We start from the raw sequence: 21,044 nt of genomic DNA, 5'->3' as shown, positions 1-21,044 counted from the left end.
ATGATGCGTCTTTGCAAGCTAGTGATCAAGCCAACGAAAACGTCAATGGAGCATAATCGTTTAGCCCGAAAGTTTGGGAACAATATAATATGATCGTTGACCTTTTCATCTGACTTTATTGATGATAGCTCCACTAATATTATTAACGCCGAATGACAATACCATAGCCATTATTCTCATAATATTGATACTTCTCCTAACCATGAACATAAATGTAATCAGGAAAACCCCTCTCGGTTTAATTATTTAAAATATTTTGTAATGTCTTTATTGTTTAAATAGTTAATAGATATTATATAAATTTTCTTTTTTGGGGGATGAATGCCTCTGACCCATAAAGGGGTGGCATGTCATCGCCTCGCTTATTTTACAAACATTTGTATATATATATACAAAAATGTCAATTAACAATATTAGATATTGATGATTGGTAAAAAATATTGTTATTAGAACAAAATGATAATCATTATTTTTTTGTAATAATTTTCATCGTCGCAAATTCTGATACTCTATTTATTTTTTCTGATGCATAAAAACAAATTCTTAATATTCTATTTTTTTTATAAAGAACAAATTCTTAATTTTAATGTATAAAGATTTCTTAATTTTTAGGTATAATACAAAATTAATAAAAATGAACTTAGAAAAAGTTTCAAGTGTCATTATTGTAAGAAATTTGTTTAAGTGTTAGAGTAAGAAGTATAAATTAATTGTATATAGAATAAGTATGAAAATTTAGAAAGATACATGATTATGCTTTGTATTCATTTTGCCTATAAATAAAATAATTTTATTTTTTATATCAAATTTTTGATTAGTTTTTTTAATTATTGATTTTGAGTTCAAATATATTACCCTGAAACGAACTCGAACCCACTTAAATTTTTTACCTTGAACCGAACCCAGTTAATATTTCTCCGGGGTCACATCCCTGGTTAAAATAGATTGAGGAAGTCATAGTATGGAGGTTCATTTTAAAATATCAATTATATTTATAAAACTTTATACATTTATAAAGTGCGTGCAGTGAATATTTTTTAAAAAAAACTTTACAATTTAGCATCTTTCAAAAATTTTGTATAAATCCTTAACATCGGCGATTTTAATTAAAAAACATTCTGTTGTATTTGAATTGTTTTGGTGTTTGGAATCATTATTTAAATTGATGCTTTTACCTATATTTTCTAAGGGTAATATCAAATGCTTCTTCATGGCTGGGTAGAGAACCCTTTCACAAACAATTCTCACGCTATCTTCTGTTAATTATAACAAAATTAAAAAATATTTTTTTATATCTAATATAAATTACTAGCTGATAGCCTGTCAAGAATGAAGGGGAATTATTTTTCTATTCTATTTATATTTATTCAGATGTCTAAAATTTTCTATTATTTTTAAAAAAAAAGTAATGAAGTATATATTTATTAATTTTAATTTATGTGCACAATAAAAATCTTTTAATCTAAATTTTTATTCATTTGTATTTGTAATTTAATCTAAAAAATAATATTCTTGCTAAATGAGAGTTTTATGGGGAAATGTATAATAAATTAATTTTTTATAAACTATAATATAATATCATTATAAAAAAATGATAGATTTTAAGGCTGCTAGATGCTTCGGTTTAGCCAGGACATCCAAGTGGAAAAAAGATTTAATATTGTCCATACAGGACAGTAAAAATGCACTTAGAAACTACTAAAAAACTCCAAGAATTAAAATAAGATTCTTATTTTCGTAAAAGTTTTCCTTATTTTATAATAGCAATCAAAAACAATAATATTATTGGATATGCGAGATATATATTAAAAGGTCTGTAATGGATGGGCTAAATTGGGAGAGCTGGTTAAAAATATTTTAATAAAGGACGGGCATTGAAATATTGTTCTGACAAAATGAGCAGTGAATAAGATTTCTTAATAGGATTTTCCATTCTATGCTTATCATTCTTTTCAATTCGAAGTCTTATCGAATAATTAGTATTATAGTAAAATTTACTATTTGTATTATTCGAATAATTCGTTTTTATTGTACTATGTTATTTAAAATTGTCATCAATAAAATGGGCTATCCTAAAGAAGAACTTGAGCTAAACTGGTCCAAAAAGCAACAGTTTTAAATTCGATATATTATTATTTATAAAGACTTTTAATTTTTAACAGGTTATCTTTAAAATAAATTTTTAATATTATTGACAAAATATTTGATGATCTAGTTTAAATATTTTAATGCAGCTCTTTATATTAAAGTGAATGGAACCTATTAATAATGATTGAAACGAGGAAATCTTGTTTTTCCTTTATATTTTATAAGCTTTTGCAATAATTGAAACAGACATTTCATAATTTGTTACCGTGTTGATATTGCTTCCAGTATTATTGGAAAGACCATGTTCATCAAGGTTAATTAATTCAATCGTTTTTATATTATCAATAATTATGCTATATGTTTAGGTAATAATTATATAAATTATTTTAAAAAATGATTTATATTTGTATTTATTAATTTATACTTTTGTTAGTGTTAAAAATATTTATTTTTTTAATAAAATCTAAAAAAGGAGAGTAATATTATAAAAAGTTTTAAAAATGGTGTGAGGAAATTATGAAATGAACTTATATTAAAATATTTCATCTTTTTTTTTAAATTCAGCCCAATCAAAAATATTTTTAAAAAAAATACCTGTGACCCTTTTTTTAAAAATGTCTGATTAAATCTGAACTAAATTTTTTTAAAATTAATCAATTTTTTTAGATTTTTTATTTATTTATAATTTATAACTTTTTGATATTTATTTTTTACATGTATTATGTAAAACAAATCCATTCGAGTCAATTTTTATAAACGGCTAACTCAAATGTCTGGCAAACTGCTAAATTTTAGGTTACTGATTAATTTGAACAAAAATTATAATAAGAATATTTATGACGAAACTAAGAATGGTCCTGGACCCAAATTCTGCTTCAGGGATTTTAGACTTAAATTGATGGAATAACATGAAATTAATAAGCCAGTTCAGGAGTTGGCTCAAGCAGGCTCAGGAATTAGTTCAAGCTGACTTTTGAGCCGAAATTTATTTATTTGTGATTAGTGTTGTTAAACTGCTGAGCCAAGTGGCTTAATCCTATTAGCCAGTTGAGTCCGGCTCAAGCCAGCTCACGAGTTAGCTTGAATTCAATTTAGAGCCGAAATTTATTTATATATGATTGACACACCTTAAGAATATAATTATGTAATTATTGTTCTGCTGAACATTAATTATTATTTATTTATTTTTAGTAAATTAATTTTTATTTATATTATTATATTATGAAATGAAATGAAAAAGGATTATAATATGAAAATGGAATTTATGTTTTTTTAATAAAAAAAATGATATGCAGTATTGTAATATTATTTATGTTACAATTTATTAGTGATTTTCACGCCCAAAATATTTTTTCAAGTTTCAAAAGATTTTTGAACATATTTTGTTGATAAGAATTTGAAATCTTCGTAAATAAATCTTTTTTAAGGAATTCTTTTGTGTATTCTATTATAAATAAACAATATATTAGTTGAAATCTTTAATAGTTTTTTTAAATCCTATCCTTTTTGTAAAATTATCTATTTTTTAAGTATATTAAAAGAAATGATTTTTTCTAAATAATTTGTTTTAAAATATTTATATTAAACTTTTTTATGTTATTTTATATGATCTTCTTAAGGATAATATTTTAATGTGACAATTGTCATATTCGTTATTTTTTAAGTTTTTGACGTAAATGAGCTAAAATAAGTATTGCTAACATGTTTAAATAAAACTTCAGTGAAGATGTTCCCTAGATAAGTGACAATTGTGATAATCGTTTTTTAAAGTTTTTGATTTTTTTTGACACAAAGGGGTAAAAATATAGATTGTAAACATGTTAAATTAAAATTTCATGAAGATGTACCATAAAAAAGTGACAATTTTCATAATCGTTATTTTTAAAGTTTCTTGACGCAAATGGGTAAAAATATACATTGTAAATATGTTAAATTAAAAATTTAGTGAAGATGTACCATAGATAAGTGAAAATTATCATAATCGTTATTTTTAAGTTTTTTGACGCAAACAGGTAAAAATATAAATTGTAAACATGTTAAAGATTATTTAGATCAAAAAACAACATAGGTTGCCAGCTAAAGATTATTTTTCAGAGCTGCCGATACCCTTACAAAAAATACAAAATAGAATGTCGTCTACAACTCTCAAACAATGCTTATTTTTTATTTAAAGGAAGATTGTGGAAATGTATAATATTTCAGCATATTTCATGTATATATTATATAATATAAAGTGTATGTTATTTCATAAATAAAGATTATATTTAGTAAAAAAAATGCGTCTTTATTTAAATTTTTTAAATAAGTTGATATAAAATAGATATTTTAACTAAATGGTCTTTAATAAACAAAATTATATATACTAGGATTCTGCAGTGAATTCCTTATTCATTTAGAAGCTTTAAAAAATATTATGCAGTAAAAGAATATTAACGCCTTGTTTCTACAAGTTTAATATATCAATAACAAAATGTAATGATAATTAAAAATTTAAGTTCGGCACGGTCATAAACTGTATAGAAAATATAAGGCCAGAACCTAAAATATTTTTAAAAAATAAGGCTCGTGCCGGCGGAATAGTAGTTTTTTTAATATATTTATTTGTAGTTATAAATAAACACATGAGCCTTTAATTTAAAATGCTTACAATCTATTATATTACCCATTTGCGTCAAAAAATTTTAAAAATAACGATTATAACAAATGTCACTTATCTATGGTACATCTTCACTGAAATTTTATCTTAACATGTTAACAATCTATAATTTTGCCCATTTGCGTCAAAAAATTCACAAAATTTAAAAATAACGATTGACAATTGTCACTTCTATGATATATCTTCATGTTTTTATTTAACATGTTTATAATCTATATTTTTACCCCTTCAAAAAAATTGGAAAACTTAAAAAATAACGATTATGACAATTGTCACTTATCTAGGGTACTTCTTCACTGACGTTTTTAAGCATGTTAGCAATACTTATTTTAGCACATTTACGTCAAATAAATATAAAATCTTCAAAAATAACGATTATGACAATTGTCACTTTTCTATGGTGCATAAAATTTTAATTTAACATGTTTACAATCTATATTTTTACCCATTTGCAAAAAAATTCAAAAAACTTTAAAAATAACGATTATGACAATTGTCACTTTTCTATGCTACATCTTCATGAAATTTTAATTTATCATTTTTATAATCTATAATTTTGCACATTTGCGTCAAAAAACTTTAAAAATAACGATTATGACAATTGTCACTTTTCTGTGCTACATCTTCATGAAATTTTAATTTATCATTTTTATAATCTATAATTTTGCACATTTGGGTCAAAAAAACTTTAAAAATAACTATTATGACAATTGTCACTTTTATATGGTATCTTAAATGAAATTTTAACTTAACATGTTAAAAATACATAGTTTTGCCCATATGATAATTGTCATTTTTCCAAGGAACATCTTCATTGAATTTATAATTTAACATCTTTACAATATAAATTTAATTTTTAGCCATTTGTGTCAAAAATGTTAAAAAATGACGAATATGACAAAATATTATCCTTAAAAAGATCAAATAAAATAACATAAAAAAGTTTAATATAAATATTTAAAAAAAAAAATATGTTCAAAAATCTTTTTGAACTTCAAAAAATATTTTTTGCTTAAAGTTTTGGGCCTGAAAATCACTAAATTGTAACATAAAAAATATTACAATATAGCATATCATTTTTTTATTAAAAAAACAGAAATAAATCCATTTTCATAATATAATCATATTTCATTTCATAAAATAAATAAAAATATTAAGATAAAATATAAATAAAATAAATTATTTTACTAAAAATAAATAAATAATAAATGCATGGTAGAACAATAATTACATAATTATATTCTTAAGATGTGTCAATCATATATAAATTTCGGCTCTAAATTGAATTCAAGCTAACTCCTGAGCTGGCTTGAGCCAAATTCTGAGCCAGCCGACTCATATGTCTCAATGACCTGACTCAATTCTACGACTCAAAAACTGGCTGAGTTTAGGGCTAAGGCGACTTGGCTAAGCATTTTGAAAACACTAATCACAAATAAATAAATTTCGACTAAAAAGTCAGCTTGAGCCAATTCTTGAGCTGACTTGAGCCAACTCCTTGCCAGCTTGAACCAACGGCTTGAGCCAACTCCTGAGTCGGCTTATTAATTTCATGTTATCAAAATTTCCCCCAAATTAAGTCTAAAATCCAACCATTCTTAGCTTCTACATAAATATTCTTATTATAATTTTTGTTCACATTAATCAGTAACCCAAAATTTAGTAATTTACCAGACATATAAAAATCGATTCGAATGGAGTCGTTTTACATAATACATGTAAAAAAAATAAATATCAAAATTATAATTTACTTATAAATAAAAATTTAAAGAAAATTAAGCAGACCCAGCGAGTTGACTAATGCGGTTCATTTAGTATTGAGTTGGAGTCGTTTCATCGACTAGAAACTAGACTCAAGTCGTAGCTAAGTGGACTCGGCCTAGCCGTTTACAAGACTACCTGCAGGTCCAGCCATAAACCCGACCTGGGTACAAGGGCCGGGCCATATTTTAATTTTTTTAAATATACCCGGGTAGGGCTGTTCCTAAAAAAAATTTCTTTTTTAAATACCCGGGCTGGGCATTTCTTTTTTAAATACCCGGGCTGAGCCTTATATTTAAAACCAAATATTTTAAATCGCCATTATTATCTATAAAAATTTAATATAATATATCTTTAAAAATGGCCAGGCCCTGCAAATGGTACCTCTGTAGGTTTCTGATATAGTATATATTATATTTACATTTTCTGCAGTTTTAAAATTTTCAGAAGAAAAAAATATTAATAAAACCATTTGAATCTTCGGATGTGCTAAAAGGTAAGGTCCATTTCTCAGCAAAAAAATTAGCAATTTGATGGGCAAATGTTTGAAAACATTCCTTTTCATTATCCCACTCAACTTCAGTGGCTAAGCTTAGAACTAAAAAGGGCAATTCGTCCAATAATTTGAGCTCGATTAACGGGTTAAATTTCTCTTTATCCTTGTTTTTGGGATCGTCAGGTGGAATTTGGTCTAAAGCCATAAATATTTATAAATTGAGGGAATATCAGTATGAATGCTAGATTATTCGATTATACTATATTTTATTTCTTAAATTTAAACTGTTATATGATTATTTAATTATATTGCCCAACTATAATAGAAATAAAGATTCTAATTTCATCTGTGGTAAAGATTAAGTTAGACTTCTGAGTTTAAGTGAGCGCGATATAGTTTTCTATAACAATGTAAGACCAAATAAAGCAAATACATTGCTATGGAGAGCGATATGACCCTATTTTCTAGTTTCCTATAAAGCTGAAATATTAACCGTTATTATTTACAGAACCTAAACCGAATATGAGAACCAGATTCCTTTTGATATCCTAATACTTTTAAAGATTATCAATAAACAATTTTGATTAATAAGTTCAGTTATTATTTTTAGATATTTTTGTATATTGCTATTTGACAGTATCAGCTACCTAATTTAGCATAGAGAAATGTTCTCAACCAAAGAATTTATTATTTCACTTTATAGATATAATTTGATAGAAGAAAATTTTGAAAATATTTTATTATTTTTTAACAAATTTGTTAAAAGATACTTTTTAAATGGATCTAGATACAGATACATAGTCTAAAAATTTATCTAAATACAGATTCTAAAAAGTTATCTAGATACAGATACAATTTAAAATGAATTTAGGTACAAATATTTTATTATACTCTTATATAAGGTTTGAATAAACCTAAATTAGGATTCTATTGTGAAAATTCATGAAATGATCTAAAAAATTTATTGACTCGATATCACATTTATCAAAATATAACTAAAATAATGATTTTTAGATATTAATATAAATAATTATTATATATCATTAATAAAATAATATAATATATGATTAAATGATTATAAATAATAATAAAATATTTTCAAAATTTTGGTCATTAAGACATCCTCGTTTATCTATAAAGACATTTTTAGCTATACTAAAAAGTCTTTCAACATGGGCGCTGGAAGGGATTGTGGTGTTATATTTAATGAATAACATTTTTATATCAGGATATTGTTTAAAAATACTAAAATCTCGGCATTCATTTTTGAAAAAACTATTTAAAATTTGTTGATTATCAGAATTTAAATCATTAACAATCATATCTCCTGCTGTGGGATATTGAAAAAAAATCGGATATTAAATTATTGGTTTTTTTTTCACAGGTTAATTTGCACTTATTTGAAAACTTTGATAATTCTTCAACTAATCTTTGTATTAATTGTTTTTTAATTAAAATTTTCATCCATTTGCAACCATGTCCAATCTAGTTTAAAAAAAGGATCCAAAATATTTTCATCTTCAAAAATTGTCCCAATAAACCTAGAATTATTAAATATTGATTAATTTATTATTAGTTTACCTATCTTCAATCCCTTTAAGTAAGGCATTTAAGAGTGGTAAACAAAATTCCAGGTTCATTTGTTTAAAATTTTTCAATTTAACAATGAGCTGGGAAATAGTTGCACAGTAATAAGCTGTGAACATATATTTATCTCCCTGCAGGATATCAAGTGAACTTGCTACCGGCTTCATTAGCTAATTTAAAATAATGCTGTATATACAAATTTTATTTATAACTAAACAATATTCATGAATAAAATCACATTCATTAGATAAAAATCTAGGTAATTTTATTCCATCGCAAATCTTGTCCAATTTTTCAAATTTAGTCTTAATAATTTCTGACATTAATTGTAAAGCATTATAAGTGGAGTTCCATCTAGTCTAGTTATATTGGGACATATAAAATATCAGCCAATATTGTTTTTTATAATCTCAGCTGAATTTTGAGATTTATTTTGTCTATTCCATATATTTTGGCATTTAGACAATGTTGTGCTATTGATAAAGTTTTTGGCATAGTAATGGTCTTTGAGATTTTATTTTGTATGCAATAATCTTTTGTTATATCTTGTAAATTTTTTGCTATTTTATCATATGAATGACTACCAGTCATTCTTTTACAAGCCAACGCTACATTTTTTCTTTCCAAACTTGTTGGATCTATATAGTGTGCAGTGACTCCTATGTATGAATTAAAAATTAACATTTCTTAAAACTGCTCAAATAATTTGTTTGTAATTAAGTTATTATATAAATTTAAATGTTTACCTGCGATAGGCACTCCAACAATCTGCTGTTGTGCATATTAACGATGGTTCTATTAGACTTTTAATTTCTTTCTTTTTTGGGAAATTCTATCAACCACTGTCTGTCAGCAAATTATATTTTTTCGTGGATCTAATGTTTTGATCATTTTTATAAATGATGGATTTTCAACAACTGAAAATGGCTGAATGCTATCAATAATAAAATCGGTTATTAAATCATCTAAAATGGCTTGGGTTAAAATCTTAGGTCTCTTGGAAAAGAAATCAATGGACGATGAACCTAGTCCAATATTTTCCTTAATAGATTTTTTCTCCTCCCCCTTTTTTATTTGGATTAGGAGTGTTTGATGTTTTCTTTTAAAATTTAAAATTGTAAACATATATTTAGTATCTATACCCTTAAATGCTTTACAATGTTACAAGTTAAGCTAATGCTAACAGAAATTTGTATATTTTTTGGTAAACATGGCAAACATTTTACTAAAGATTTGTTTTCTTTATTATGAGATATTATTTTAAAATATGGTTTATAAATTGGCCATGGAATGTCGTCATTTTCGTCCTCAATGTTAATCTGAAAAATTAATAGAATAGAATAAAATAAAATACCAATTCCATTGCAATTAAAAATGGCAAATTCCTTGAGATGGATTGTAATATCAGAATTTGCTTGTTTTTGATAACTCGGACATAATATTTAATTAATATTTATATATTCTTTTTTATATACAAGTTTTAATATTTTACATATATATATATAATTTTTTAATATATATTAATATTAAGTTATATGCTCATATGAAATAAAATAATTTTTACATTCAAGTATATTTTTTTATAATATAAAAAAGCGTTAAATAAAAGTATTTCAAAATATATCTTAAAAAATATCTAAAAACAGATACCTCTAAAATAATATCTAGATACAGATACTTTAATCAAAAATCTATCTAGATACAGATACCATATTTTTATATCTAGATACTTTAACAACTCTGTTTTTTAGGGAAGTGATAAAATTTAAAATGTGCTTCTCTTTATATAATCCTAATTAGTGTGCATGAATAAAAGTTCTAATCAATTCTTAAAAGTTTAAACCGAACTTCTAGTAATACTTTTACAAATCTAGCTCGAATCGTTATTTTTATCCGAACCTAAACATAACCCGCAATTCGTTACAGTTTGGTTCCCTGCTATAAATGCAGCCTTGGCCAATATAACAATTTAAAAAAACATAAGCGTCAGTTTGGTAGGTGATAACATATTAATAAAATATAGGCCCAGTTTTATCAGCGGCCCGAAAAATATTAATGTAAAATTTTCTTTTTATTGAATATCACAATAAAATGAATTAAAAATATAAGAATTTAAAAAAATAAGGTGGAAAAATATTTACTCTTATAATATTTCTATAATAAATTATATAAACTTAATTAAATTATCAAAGTTATTGCTGAATATTTAAACTTAATGAATAATTAAAATCGAGAATAATTTTTTTTTGAGATTTCTTCCCAATAATCTTTCGGGCCATGGGCTGATATGGGTCGGACCTAAATATAAAAATTCTTTGCCTGGGATGCGGGTGTAGATTATATAATATTTTAAATCAATTTCCGATACAGTAGATCCTAAAATAATCATGCTATTATATTTTAATCAATTGAAATTAAAGGCCTTTAAATATGGCGAAAGTTACAATAATAATCATTCATAATAAAATTATATAATGAATAAAAATTTAAAGAAACTTGTGTGCTTGAATTCGTATTCACCAGGCAAAATCATTGGAAAGGAATCTATATAATATTCATCTTTGTCTTCATCTGTTTGTGTTTCCATTGCATCTAATAACAGGAATTAAATAATACATTTAAATTATGTAGTTTTTAAAAAAGCATATAGGGAATAAATTTCAAACTCAAAATATTTATTTTATTCTCTATTTCAATGTTATAAAATAAATTTCAAAAAATTAGAGCAATAACTTGAGATTACTCTATTTAATATAAAATATGATATAAAAAAATAATAAATTCCCCCCTTCTAATTATAAAGCCTGCCCGGCCCTGCCACTCTCTAGGTATAATCCATTTGATTTTAAGGTTCTAATACTCAAAATATGTAACACTCAACGTGAACATTATTATGTTGATATACTATACCTACTATGGTTAATCACTTATCCTCCTCTTTAATCCCAGCTTTATTCTTAATCATTTATTTAACATTCTATTTCCATAATCAAGCAGTAGGTGGGTGTTACCCTAACCCCGGATTTAAAAAACCCGAGTCGGTTCTAAAAATATTTAAAAAATTAAACCCGGATATTAAAATTCTACTATTAAACCAAGGAATTGATCACAATATTTTAGATATCCTTTTAAATCGTTTAAAAAAATACAGACTATATTATTAAAAATGACTAAATTTAAAAAACTGGAGCTTAAAATCATAAAAATTTTGAATGTGGGTGGAGCCGGGCTAAATTCAAAAAATAGATTTTGCAGGTCTCAGATTTAACAAAATGGGTATGGCTTAAATGCTATGTTAAAAATCGTTCTGCTATGTTTTTTTCACATAAATTATTCATCTACCATGTTTTAAATTATGATATAAAAATTACTATCAAAAATTTGTCATATAGCTTCATTGTAATACGATTATAATTATAAAAATTATAGTAATAAAATAAATACTACTTGCCATATGTTTTTTTATATCTTGAAATACGGAAGGAAAAATATTCTTCCAGCATATCGGCTTTCGATGCAAGTAAATCTTGAACAAATTGAGCCAACTTTTGCTTAGAACCGTGACTAGGTTCCCACCCGCTTTTAGCTTCGTTTTGCAAGGCTGTAAGTGCCAAGGTGAAGATGTTAAATGAGGCTTTACATATTATTTGTAATACATAATAAAATATTTGTTCCTTCTTTTGTTTTAACATGCAATTAAATTTTTTAATTTACATTATGCATTCTATTTCATTCATCATTTTTAAAATTATTTTTTTGTTCTTTTTTAATTATAAAATCTCATTAAAATTTTAAATATTATTATTCCTATTTGTCAAAAAAAATTGTAAAATGTTATTTCAAAAAAAAACGCATTATTCGATATGTCTGAAAAAAGGAACGCGCGTCTTATTCGTTACTTAAAAAATTAAATATTGTATACATAAAAAATTTCTTTCATTATATATATAATATAAATAAAATTGATATAAAAATAATATATAATAAGATAAGATATTTCTTATTTATTTATAAATTGATCAGATGCTTAGTGATCAAAATAGCTTTCGCTGTGCTAAACACATGTTCAATTTGCGGAGAGGATGGGAGAGTTATATTATATTGGATAAATATACATTTTAATTGAGAGAATTTAATAAAAATTAAAGAATAATCTTTATTTTGAAAAATCTTAGTTTATCGTCAAAAGAATCTTCCTTCAGAAATTTATCCAATTTTTTTTATCTTTATTAGAAAATAATCTGTGCGTGTGTTGTTTTTTAAAGGAATCAAGTATAGATCTTTTCTCAAACAGGAAATAAGTTCAAGCTTCCTTCCTTCGCTAACATCTAGTTTTACAAAGGCCAATCTGAATTAAATAGCAGGTGAATTATTGCTGATAATATACAATAGAAATAAAATATTATAAAAATATAAATTGCAAATAATACTTCCACTGTATAGCTTTTATCTTTGCCTTGCAAAATTGAATTAATAAGTGGCTTATAAAATGAAATTATTTAAAGCCATGTTTTTAATATTATAATTATTATCGGAGTGAGATCCCAAATGCATCTTTTCTTCCCTTTCTAAGATTGAAAGAGCCGCAGAAACAGGTTCCATAATCTATAAAATCATAGCATATAATATTCATCTATGAACGAATTGTCATTATCTGAAAATCTCTGTAATTTGTATTTATCACAAGATTCGGCAAATTTATGATCATTCTAGAGTTCCATCTTGTAATAACCGGTTTAATCAGATATATTCTCATTTTTTCTTAAAAATGGCTTCACAGTTTCACTGCCCATGTTTATTCTACAATTGAGGAAAATTTTTTTTATTGGTGTAAAAAATGTTTCCTATTATGGCCAGGGCAAGTTAAATCATCTTCATCTGAAGAAATATGTAAAATTGACATAATATTCTTTATAAAATAAATTATGATATTAATAAGAATATAAATTTACATCATTGATTGATTTAATATAAATTAGATTAACAATCTTGACGAACATTTAACAACAAATTTTTTTTAAATAATGAAAGAATTTAATGGTTGATGTGAATTAAAAACACGGCTTAAATTATTTCTACAACTTAAAAAATAAATAAAAATAATTTATAATACAATAAATAGAAAAATTTGAGGTAACGACCAACGTTTCTTGTTGCCGTTACTCAAAAAAAAGAAACGCGTTACCATTAAGAAGAAGGTAACGAATGGCGTATTTTCTTCAAAAAAGGTAACGCCGTTATTTTTTGACGTTACCTAATAGCACTAGTTAAATTTATGTTTTAAAATAAAATATTAAAAGAGCCTAGAGATTGATGGTGAAAATATCATCATTATAATTGTATTTTAGATAGAGAAATAACCTCGTTATTGATAAAGAAAATATAATATTAAAAAGGGCTGTGGCAATAATAAATATACGATCGGAGCAGATATTTCGGGTTTTTAAAAATATAGAATCAAGCTAAAAAATTAACCGATTCGATATTTTTACTGTTTTTAGTTATTAATGATTGTATATAAAATATTTTTTATTTTATTAAGAATCGATTTATTTGCAATCTTAAAAAAAATCCAATTATTTTAAAAGATAGAGTAGCTAATAATTTGATATTATTTTATGTTATATTATCTGCAACAAGAAAAGGATTTAAAAATATATAACCAGTTAATTCAGCTAGTCTCCCAAAATCCTAACTTCAGCCTCATCGTGGCGGGGAGTGGCAACGTCTTTTGGCGGCTAATGGAGGTATAAAAGGTTCCCTAAGATCTGGGTCTAGAATAGGATCCCCGTCTCCTCGACGGGGTGTAAAAACCACTTAAAGGGGTTGATGTCAGGAAGAGCGTCCGATTGTAAAAACTTTGCTACAAAATTTCCCTATGGTTATAACAAAGCATGGGAGGGGTACAGCCCAAATATCCCGTGGGCCTCCCTCATACGCCTATGACAAAAGGAGGATGGGAAACCTGGTGGAACCACGATTCATGAAAATGAAACATATGACGGTCATCTGATAATAAGTGTAAAAACTGGTTTACGGGGGATTGAATAAGGGTCGCGACATAGATGTTGAAGGTATGACGGGAAGAGAGGGGAAAGTGGTCGATGTATTGCAAAGAAAGCATATAAATGTGAGCTACTTACAGGAGACCAGATGGAAAGGTAATGGCGCAAGAATGATTAGCAAAACTAGTGAAAATTATAAATTCTTCTAGCAAGGAAGTAATGATGGTAAGGCTGGAGTTGGGGTATTGGTTGTGGAGAAATTGGTGGACAAAGTAGTCGAAGTGAGAAGGCTAGAAACCATATAATGGTTATCAAGATGATTTTTGGTAGAAAGCTATATACTATTATCTCGGCATATGTTCATCAAGTTGGAAGAAGTGAAAGATATATTTTTGGACAGTTAGAGGCGATGAGACTGGCAAATGAAAAGGGGATTATCCTGGCTGATGATCTGAATGGACATGTGGGAGAGAGTAGTGAGGGTTATGAAGGAGTACATGGAGGATTCAGTTACGGCAAGATAAATCTGGAAGGGGAGAGAATTTTAGATTTTAGTAATGCTATGGATATGATTCAGAGTAATATAATGTTTAAGAAAAAATCAGAGAATCTGATAACTTATAAGTCGGGTAGTACCAAAAATTCAGTGGATTATTTGTTATTAAGGAGATGTGATAGATGTATGGTAAAAAATGTGAAAGTGATACCGGGAGAGGAATGTATTAATCAGCATTGACTAGTTATAGGATATCTCACTTTTAAAGGCGCCATGATCACTAAAAGAAAGTTTGTACCAAGGCTGAAGGTTTGGAAATTGAAGGAGGAGTGATAGATGTCAATTCAATATGACATTGACGATAAGGGAGGCGAAGGAGGCAAAAGCATTTGGGGTCAATGACAAGTTGGAAGCCATGAAGAAAGACTGACAACTGAGGAGTGGATGAACAGGCCGCCTAGATATAAGGTCACTTGATGGTGGCACCCGGAGGTAGCGAAAGCTGTGGATGAGGAGGGTGCTCCAAAGAATGGTAAAATAGTAAAAAAGATAGTGTTAACGATATTTACAAAATGGCGAAAAGAAATGCTAAGAAATTAATAGCGAAGGCGCAAAAAGGCAGGACTTTGCTAAAGAAATGGAATGCACTGAAGGAATGGGAGATGTGGTTCGAATAGCAAAAAATAAGCAGGATGTGGTAGGTGTTAAATGTTTGAAAAATATGGAAGGAAAAATGGTGATTGGTGGTAGTGGTATTAAGAACACCTGGAATTTTGAACAAAGAAAATAAATGGGTTAATAATGTTAGTTGTGCAAAGGTAGAAGGTCCAGGGTGTAAATTTAGCAAGGACGAAATAAAGAGAGCAGTGAAAAAAGGGAAGACATCGGGTTTAAAGAGGGTGGTATCAGAGATGATTAAAGGTTATGATGATTTGGGGATTGAATGGTTAATGAACTTAGCCAATCAAATTGTCACAGAAAGAACTATTCCCGAGGACTGGCGAAGAAGTATAATTATCCCAGTATACAAGGGGAAAGGTGATCCTCTAGATTGCAGGTCTTACAGAGTTATTAAACTCTTGGAATATGCAATGAAGGTATTTGAGAGGGTGTTAGAGAAGCGGATAAGAGAAACTAAAATTGATGAAATACAGTTTAGTTTTAAATCGGAGAAAGGCAAGACAGATGCAATTTTTGTGGTGGGACAAATATAGAAGTATATTGCGAAGGAAAAAATGAATGTGGTGGCTAGAGAAATAAGTGAAGGACTTCCCTGGGAGCTACAGATGACTTTGTATTAATGGCAAACAGTGAGGGAGAATTGAGGGATAAAATTAATAAATGGAAGATGGCTATGGAAGCAAGGGACCTAAAAATGAATACAGCAAAGACAAAGATGGTGATTGGTGGGGAATATCTAAAGATGGATGAATCCGGTAAGTGGTCTTGTGGTGTATGTGGGAAAGAAGTTGCTAGAATTAAATCCAATGTACCAGATACCAGAAGTGGGTATATAATAGATGTAACGGGAAAAAAGGTAATTTTATGTTAGCAAAAATTACCTTTATTTGTAGAACATGGATAAAAGGGGTACATCATAATGATAATGTAGAAAATGGTGGTCTAAATATTGAATAAGTTTTGTTATTTGGGTGATATGATAAAGGCAGATGGTGGTGTAGATTATGCCGTTATAGCATGGAAGAAGTTCAGCAAATAAAAGTCTCTCTGAAGTTAAAGGGGAAAGTTTACATAAGCTGTGTTAGTTGTATAGTTTATGGCGGCGAAACATGTGCAATGAAAGCGACTCACGAATCCAAATTAGAAAGAACAGAGATGAGGATGATTAGATGGATGTTTGGGGTATCTCTGAGAGAAAGAAAAACTAGCAAGGAATTGCGAGCAAGCGATGAAATAGACTAAGATGGTTTGAGCATCTGGAACGTATGACAAAAGATGACTGGGTAAAGAGATACACCTTGATGGAAGTTTGAGGATCAAGACCTAGAGGAAGGCCCAAGATGACTTGGACAAATGTGTTAGCGGCGGATATGAGAAGCATGGATCTTGCAAATATTTGCTCAGGACCGTCAAAAATGGGGGAAAAAATCAGAGAGAAACTGGCATACCTGGGTAAACCTGGAGATAGCCATAAAACGGAGAAGAGTTAATTAAGCTAGAGTTGTTAACCGGATTAATTTAGCCGATTTTGAAAAACGGCTAATTCAAGATTTTAACCAATAATAATTTACCCAAGTGGAGATTGGACTTCTATTTGCAAAATCTTGAGGTAAGCAATAATGTTGATTTAGCCGTTAACAATACTATATTTAGTCAACATTACACATATTTTATGAGACTATTAACTTTTGGAATATAAAAAAACAACATACACTAATTATTCGTAAATTTAGTTTTTTTTAAAAATAGATAATATTGATTTTTATGAACGGTGATTCTGGGAAAAATATCATGAAAATTTTTATTTAATTTATTACATAATATTTATAACGGCTGGCTCATTCATAAATATTAGTTTTTCTTTCTTTAATTCCAGTTTGCTTCACATAACAATATTAAAATAACTCACTATTAATATTATTATGTAATTTTAAGATTAAATAAACATTTTTTAATCAAATTTAAAATAATTATAACTGTTATAAAATTTTATTATAAAATAAAATGAAAGGTTTTAAATTTCGTTGGATATTTAGACATTCAAACATATATTAATACCACCGTCAAAATTTAAATGCGTTACGCTTGAAAAAAGAATGGGTTACCATTACTCGTTACCTTGTGAAAAAGGAAGGGAAGGCGATGCTCGTTAATCAAAAATGTAGTGGTTACTCGTTCGTTATTTTAAAAATAATAAATATTATATATAAATTTTCCTGTCATTTTTTTTTTTAAAATAAATAGATAATAAAAATAAAATTATACAAAAATAATATATTATAAGATAAGTCCTTTTTGTAATAATTTTTTATTGATTCTTAACAATTAATTTTCAAAATTTTGATCCGACAAACAATAGCGCAATTGTATAACACAGCCTTCGCTGTGCTAAACATATGTTTAACTTCATATATTTTTTTAGATTTGAGCTGCTGGACATCAAACTTGAAATATATAAATGGCACAATCTACACTTACAAGTGTATACAATACCCATATATTTTATTGGTGTAAAAAATGTTTTCTACTGGAGCCAGGGCAGAGTTAAATCATTTTCATATGAAGAAATAAGTACTATTGACATATATTCATTATAAAATAAATTATAATATTGTAGAATATAAATTAACATACCTTGATTGATGTTAAATATGATATACCATATTTTACTTTAATCTAGTTTGCTATTCCTCTTTTGTTTAACCTTAAATACACTTCAATTAAATATAGCTTTTTTATACCCTTCATAAAAATTAAATAAAGTTTTTTTTAAAGTTTCTCTTTTGTTTTGAGTTAAGCACATTAAAAGTAAAACATATGGTTTTTGTGTTTTCTTTTATTTAAGGGTTTTTCTTACCTTTGGAGTCCTAAGTAAGGTGTTCAGCAAATATAAGTTAGATATTAGGTCCGGGAGATCGCACTGCATCCAGAGGTATATGGGTTCCAGAAAGTCTAAGGGGGTAGGTTTTATCCCCAATTATGTAAGATAAAACTAGCACAACACCTTTTCGCAATGTTCTTTTTTTCACTTTGCGCCAATTTTATTTTAATTTATAATTGTGCTTTTATTTTCCCTATAAATGGGACTAATTTTTATGTTTACAAGATATACTTTTTAATTAGTTGGAAAATATTATTTTCGAAAATATATTTATGTTTTACTTATTAAATTAAAATAATTTTGGTTTATAAATTAAAATTCTTTCTAATAAAATTTAAAATATAAGTGTTGTAGTTTCTTTTAATAATTTAAAATAACGCATACCAGATCACATGGCGAGGTGTCACCTTCTATTTTACCAGTAACTGAAGCCCGGTTCAATTGATTAAATTTAAATTGTATTAACAAACTTGACTGTACAAAATTCAGCAACAAAAATATAATGATAAAATAAAAATGAACTGATCTGAATTAAAAACTCGATTTAAATTAATTATAAAATTTTTAATTTTTTCCATATTTTTTAAGTAACGAGTAACGTTTTGCGTTACCGTTACTATAAACTCATTACTCGTTACCTTTAAAAGAAGTAACAAATAAAGTAAAGCTGTTAGTAACAACGTTACTTTCATAAACGCGGTTAGTAACGATGATACTTTACAGCACAATTAATAAATGATATATTATAAGCATTGTGAAGTTACAACATTTTTCTGACTCAACATTTGATGAGGTTGACATTTAAATGATTCAGAAAGATGAAATAAAGAATGTAGCACCCTTTTCTACAAGTATACCAAAAAACGGACTTAAATGTTAAAATATCTTGGTAAGCTTCGAAAATATTTTGGATTTCACAAAGAGAAGGATGGTAGTACAAACTTTAGTTAGATTACGTAACAAGATTTTTGTTCTGCATAAAATTATATAGAATTATTCATTAAATTAAACTAACTTTTTGTAAATAATTAAAATGCCTTTGACCACCTTCCCAGGCACCGAAAATGTTTGTCGAGCAACACACGATGCCAAAAAGATCCTTTTAGAGAATGATTATATTACTTATTTTTAGTTAACCTCCAAGATTTTTTACATTCTTTTTTTTCGCAGTTTTTATTTTACATTTATTGTTTTCGGGATTTATTTTTCCAACTTTTAATTTTACAGTTTTTATTTTCCAAGATTAAATTTATTTTCATTATCAAGATTTTATTTTACACTAACCTCGATATATTTGGATACTCATTTTTTTACATTATTTTCATGATGTATTTTTCTTTATTTAAAATGTAATTCTGAATAAAGGAAAGATAAAATTAATTATGGATTTTGATATATTTTATTTGCAATGGAATTTATTGATAATTGAATAAAAAGTTAAATTATGTATTCAAGAACAATAATAATATTTGGTTTATACCCACGCTTAATTAAAATAGTTATATATTTTTTCACCGATTCAAATATATTGGCGGCCATTAAATTTGTAAAATATTTATTTATTATATATTTTTTCATCGCTTCAAATATATTAGCAGCCATTAAATTTGTAAATAATTTATTCATCACTTCAAAAATATTGGAGGCCATTAAATTTTTAAAATATTAATTCATTAGTAAAAGTTGTGGTTAGGTCATAAATTATAAATACCGTATTGATTTTAGATGGTATTAATTTTACAATAATACACCAGAACGGGAACGGAACAAGAAAGCAAAAAGGTTTGGTGATCCGTGATAAATATATAACATCATACCAGATGGATATATAACTTTTCATAATTAAATGTTTATTTTATGTTTGAAAAATTGCTGCCAAGGCTGCTACTACCATTTCCTACTACATTTTTAATTGACAATACCTTTCCTAACTTCTCCGTTTTTTCCAGGGGAAGCTTTAAGAGTGCTTAATCGACCGAACTTTTTGATTAAAAGTTGGTAATATAACTCTTTAGCTAATTTGCGATTGTTAGCCAGATAAAGACCGGTATTATGTTGAATCAACGAGTTTTGGGCATTGACACAGCCTATGTATACGTGTTCCCTTATGAGTTTGGTGAGTTGCCAGTCGGCCATTTCGATTATTTCGTTCTTGAGACGTTTCATGCTGATCAGCTCACTAGCGTCCTGGTAATTTCAGGGAATTTATATAAAAGAATAAAATTATTTGTTGGAAGGAGGAGTGGATAAATTATATTATTAATAGTTAAAAGAAAATATATAATTTTAAAAAACCGTCTTCACCAAGAAAGCCTAATCGGCAATATCTTGATTCAAATAATCCACATAATAACCATATGAAACTGGACTTTCTAAATCGGCAAAACTATAAA

At 26.9% G+C, this 21,044-nt stretch overlaps 1 protein-coding gene across 1 annotated transcript in view; it reads right to left on the bottom strand.

Annotated features, from left to right (window-relative positions):
* Positions 1-771: 771 nt before the first annotated feature.
* Positions 772-21,044, bottom strand: part of LOC135928121 (DNA mismatch repair protein Mlh1-like) — a 63,233-nt gene continuing 42,960 nt past the window's right edge. Inside the window, exons 8-12 of the mRNA XM_065464481.1 lie at positions 20,574-20,838; positions 12,040-12,222; positions 11,085-11,180; positions 6,975-7,196; positions 772-1,256 (exon numbers count right to left, since the gene is read on the bottom strand). Of these exons, the coding sequence (XP_065320553.1) occupies positions 1,057-1,256; positions 6,975-7,196; positions 11,085-11,180; positions 12,040-12,222; positions 20,574-20,838 (966 nt within the window). The 3' untranslated portion in view covers positions 772-1,056. The remainder of the gene's footprint in view (positions 1,257-6,974; positions 7,197-11,084; positions 11,181-12,039; positions 12,223-20,573; positions 20,839-21,044) is intronic.

The sequence above is a fragment of the Gordionus sp. m RMFG-2023 genome, chromosome 1, assembly GCF_954871325.1.
Source record: "Gordionus sp. m RMFG-2023 chromosome 1, tfGorSpeb1-WG-v2, whole genome shotgun sequence".
In the NCBI taxonomy this organism is placed as follows: Eukaryota; Metazoa; Nematomorpha; class Gordioida; order Chordodea; family Parachordodidae; genus Gordionus; species Gordionus sp. m RMFG-2023.
The sequence above is the reverse complement of the archived record's forward strand: the minus strand, read 5'-3'. Positions and strand labels throughout refer to the sequence as shown.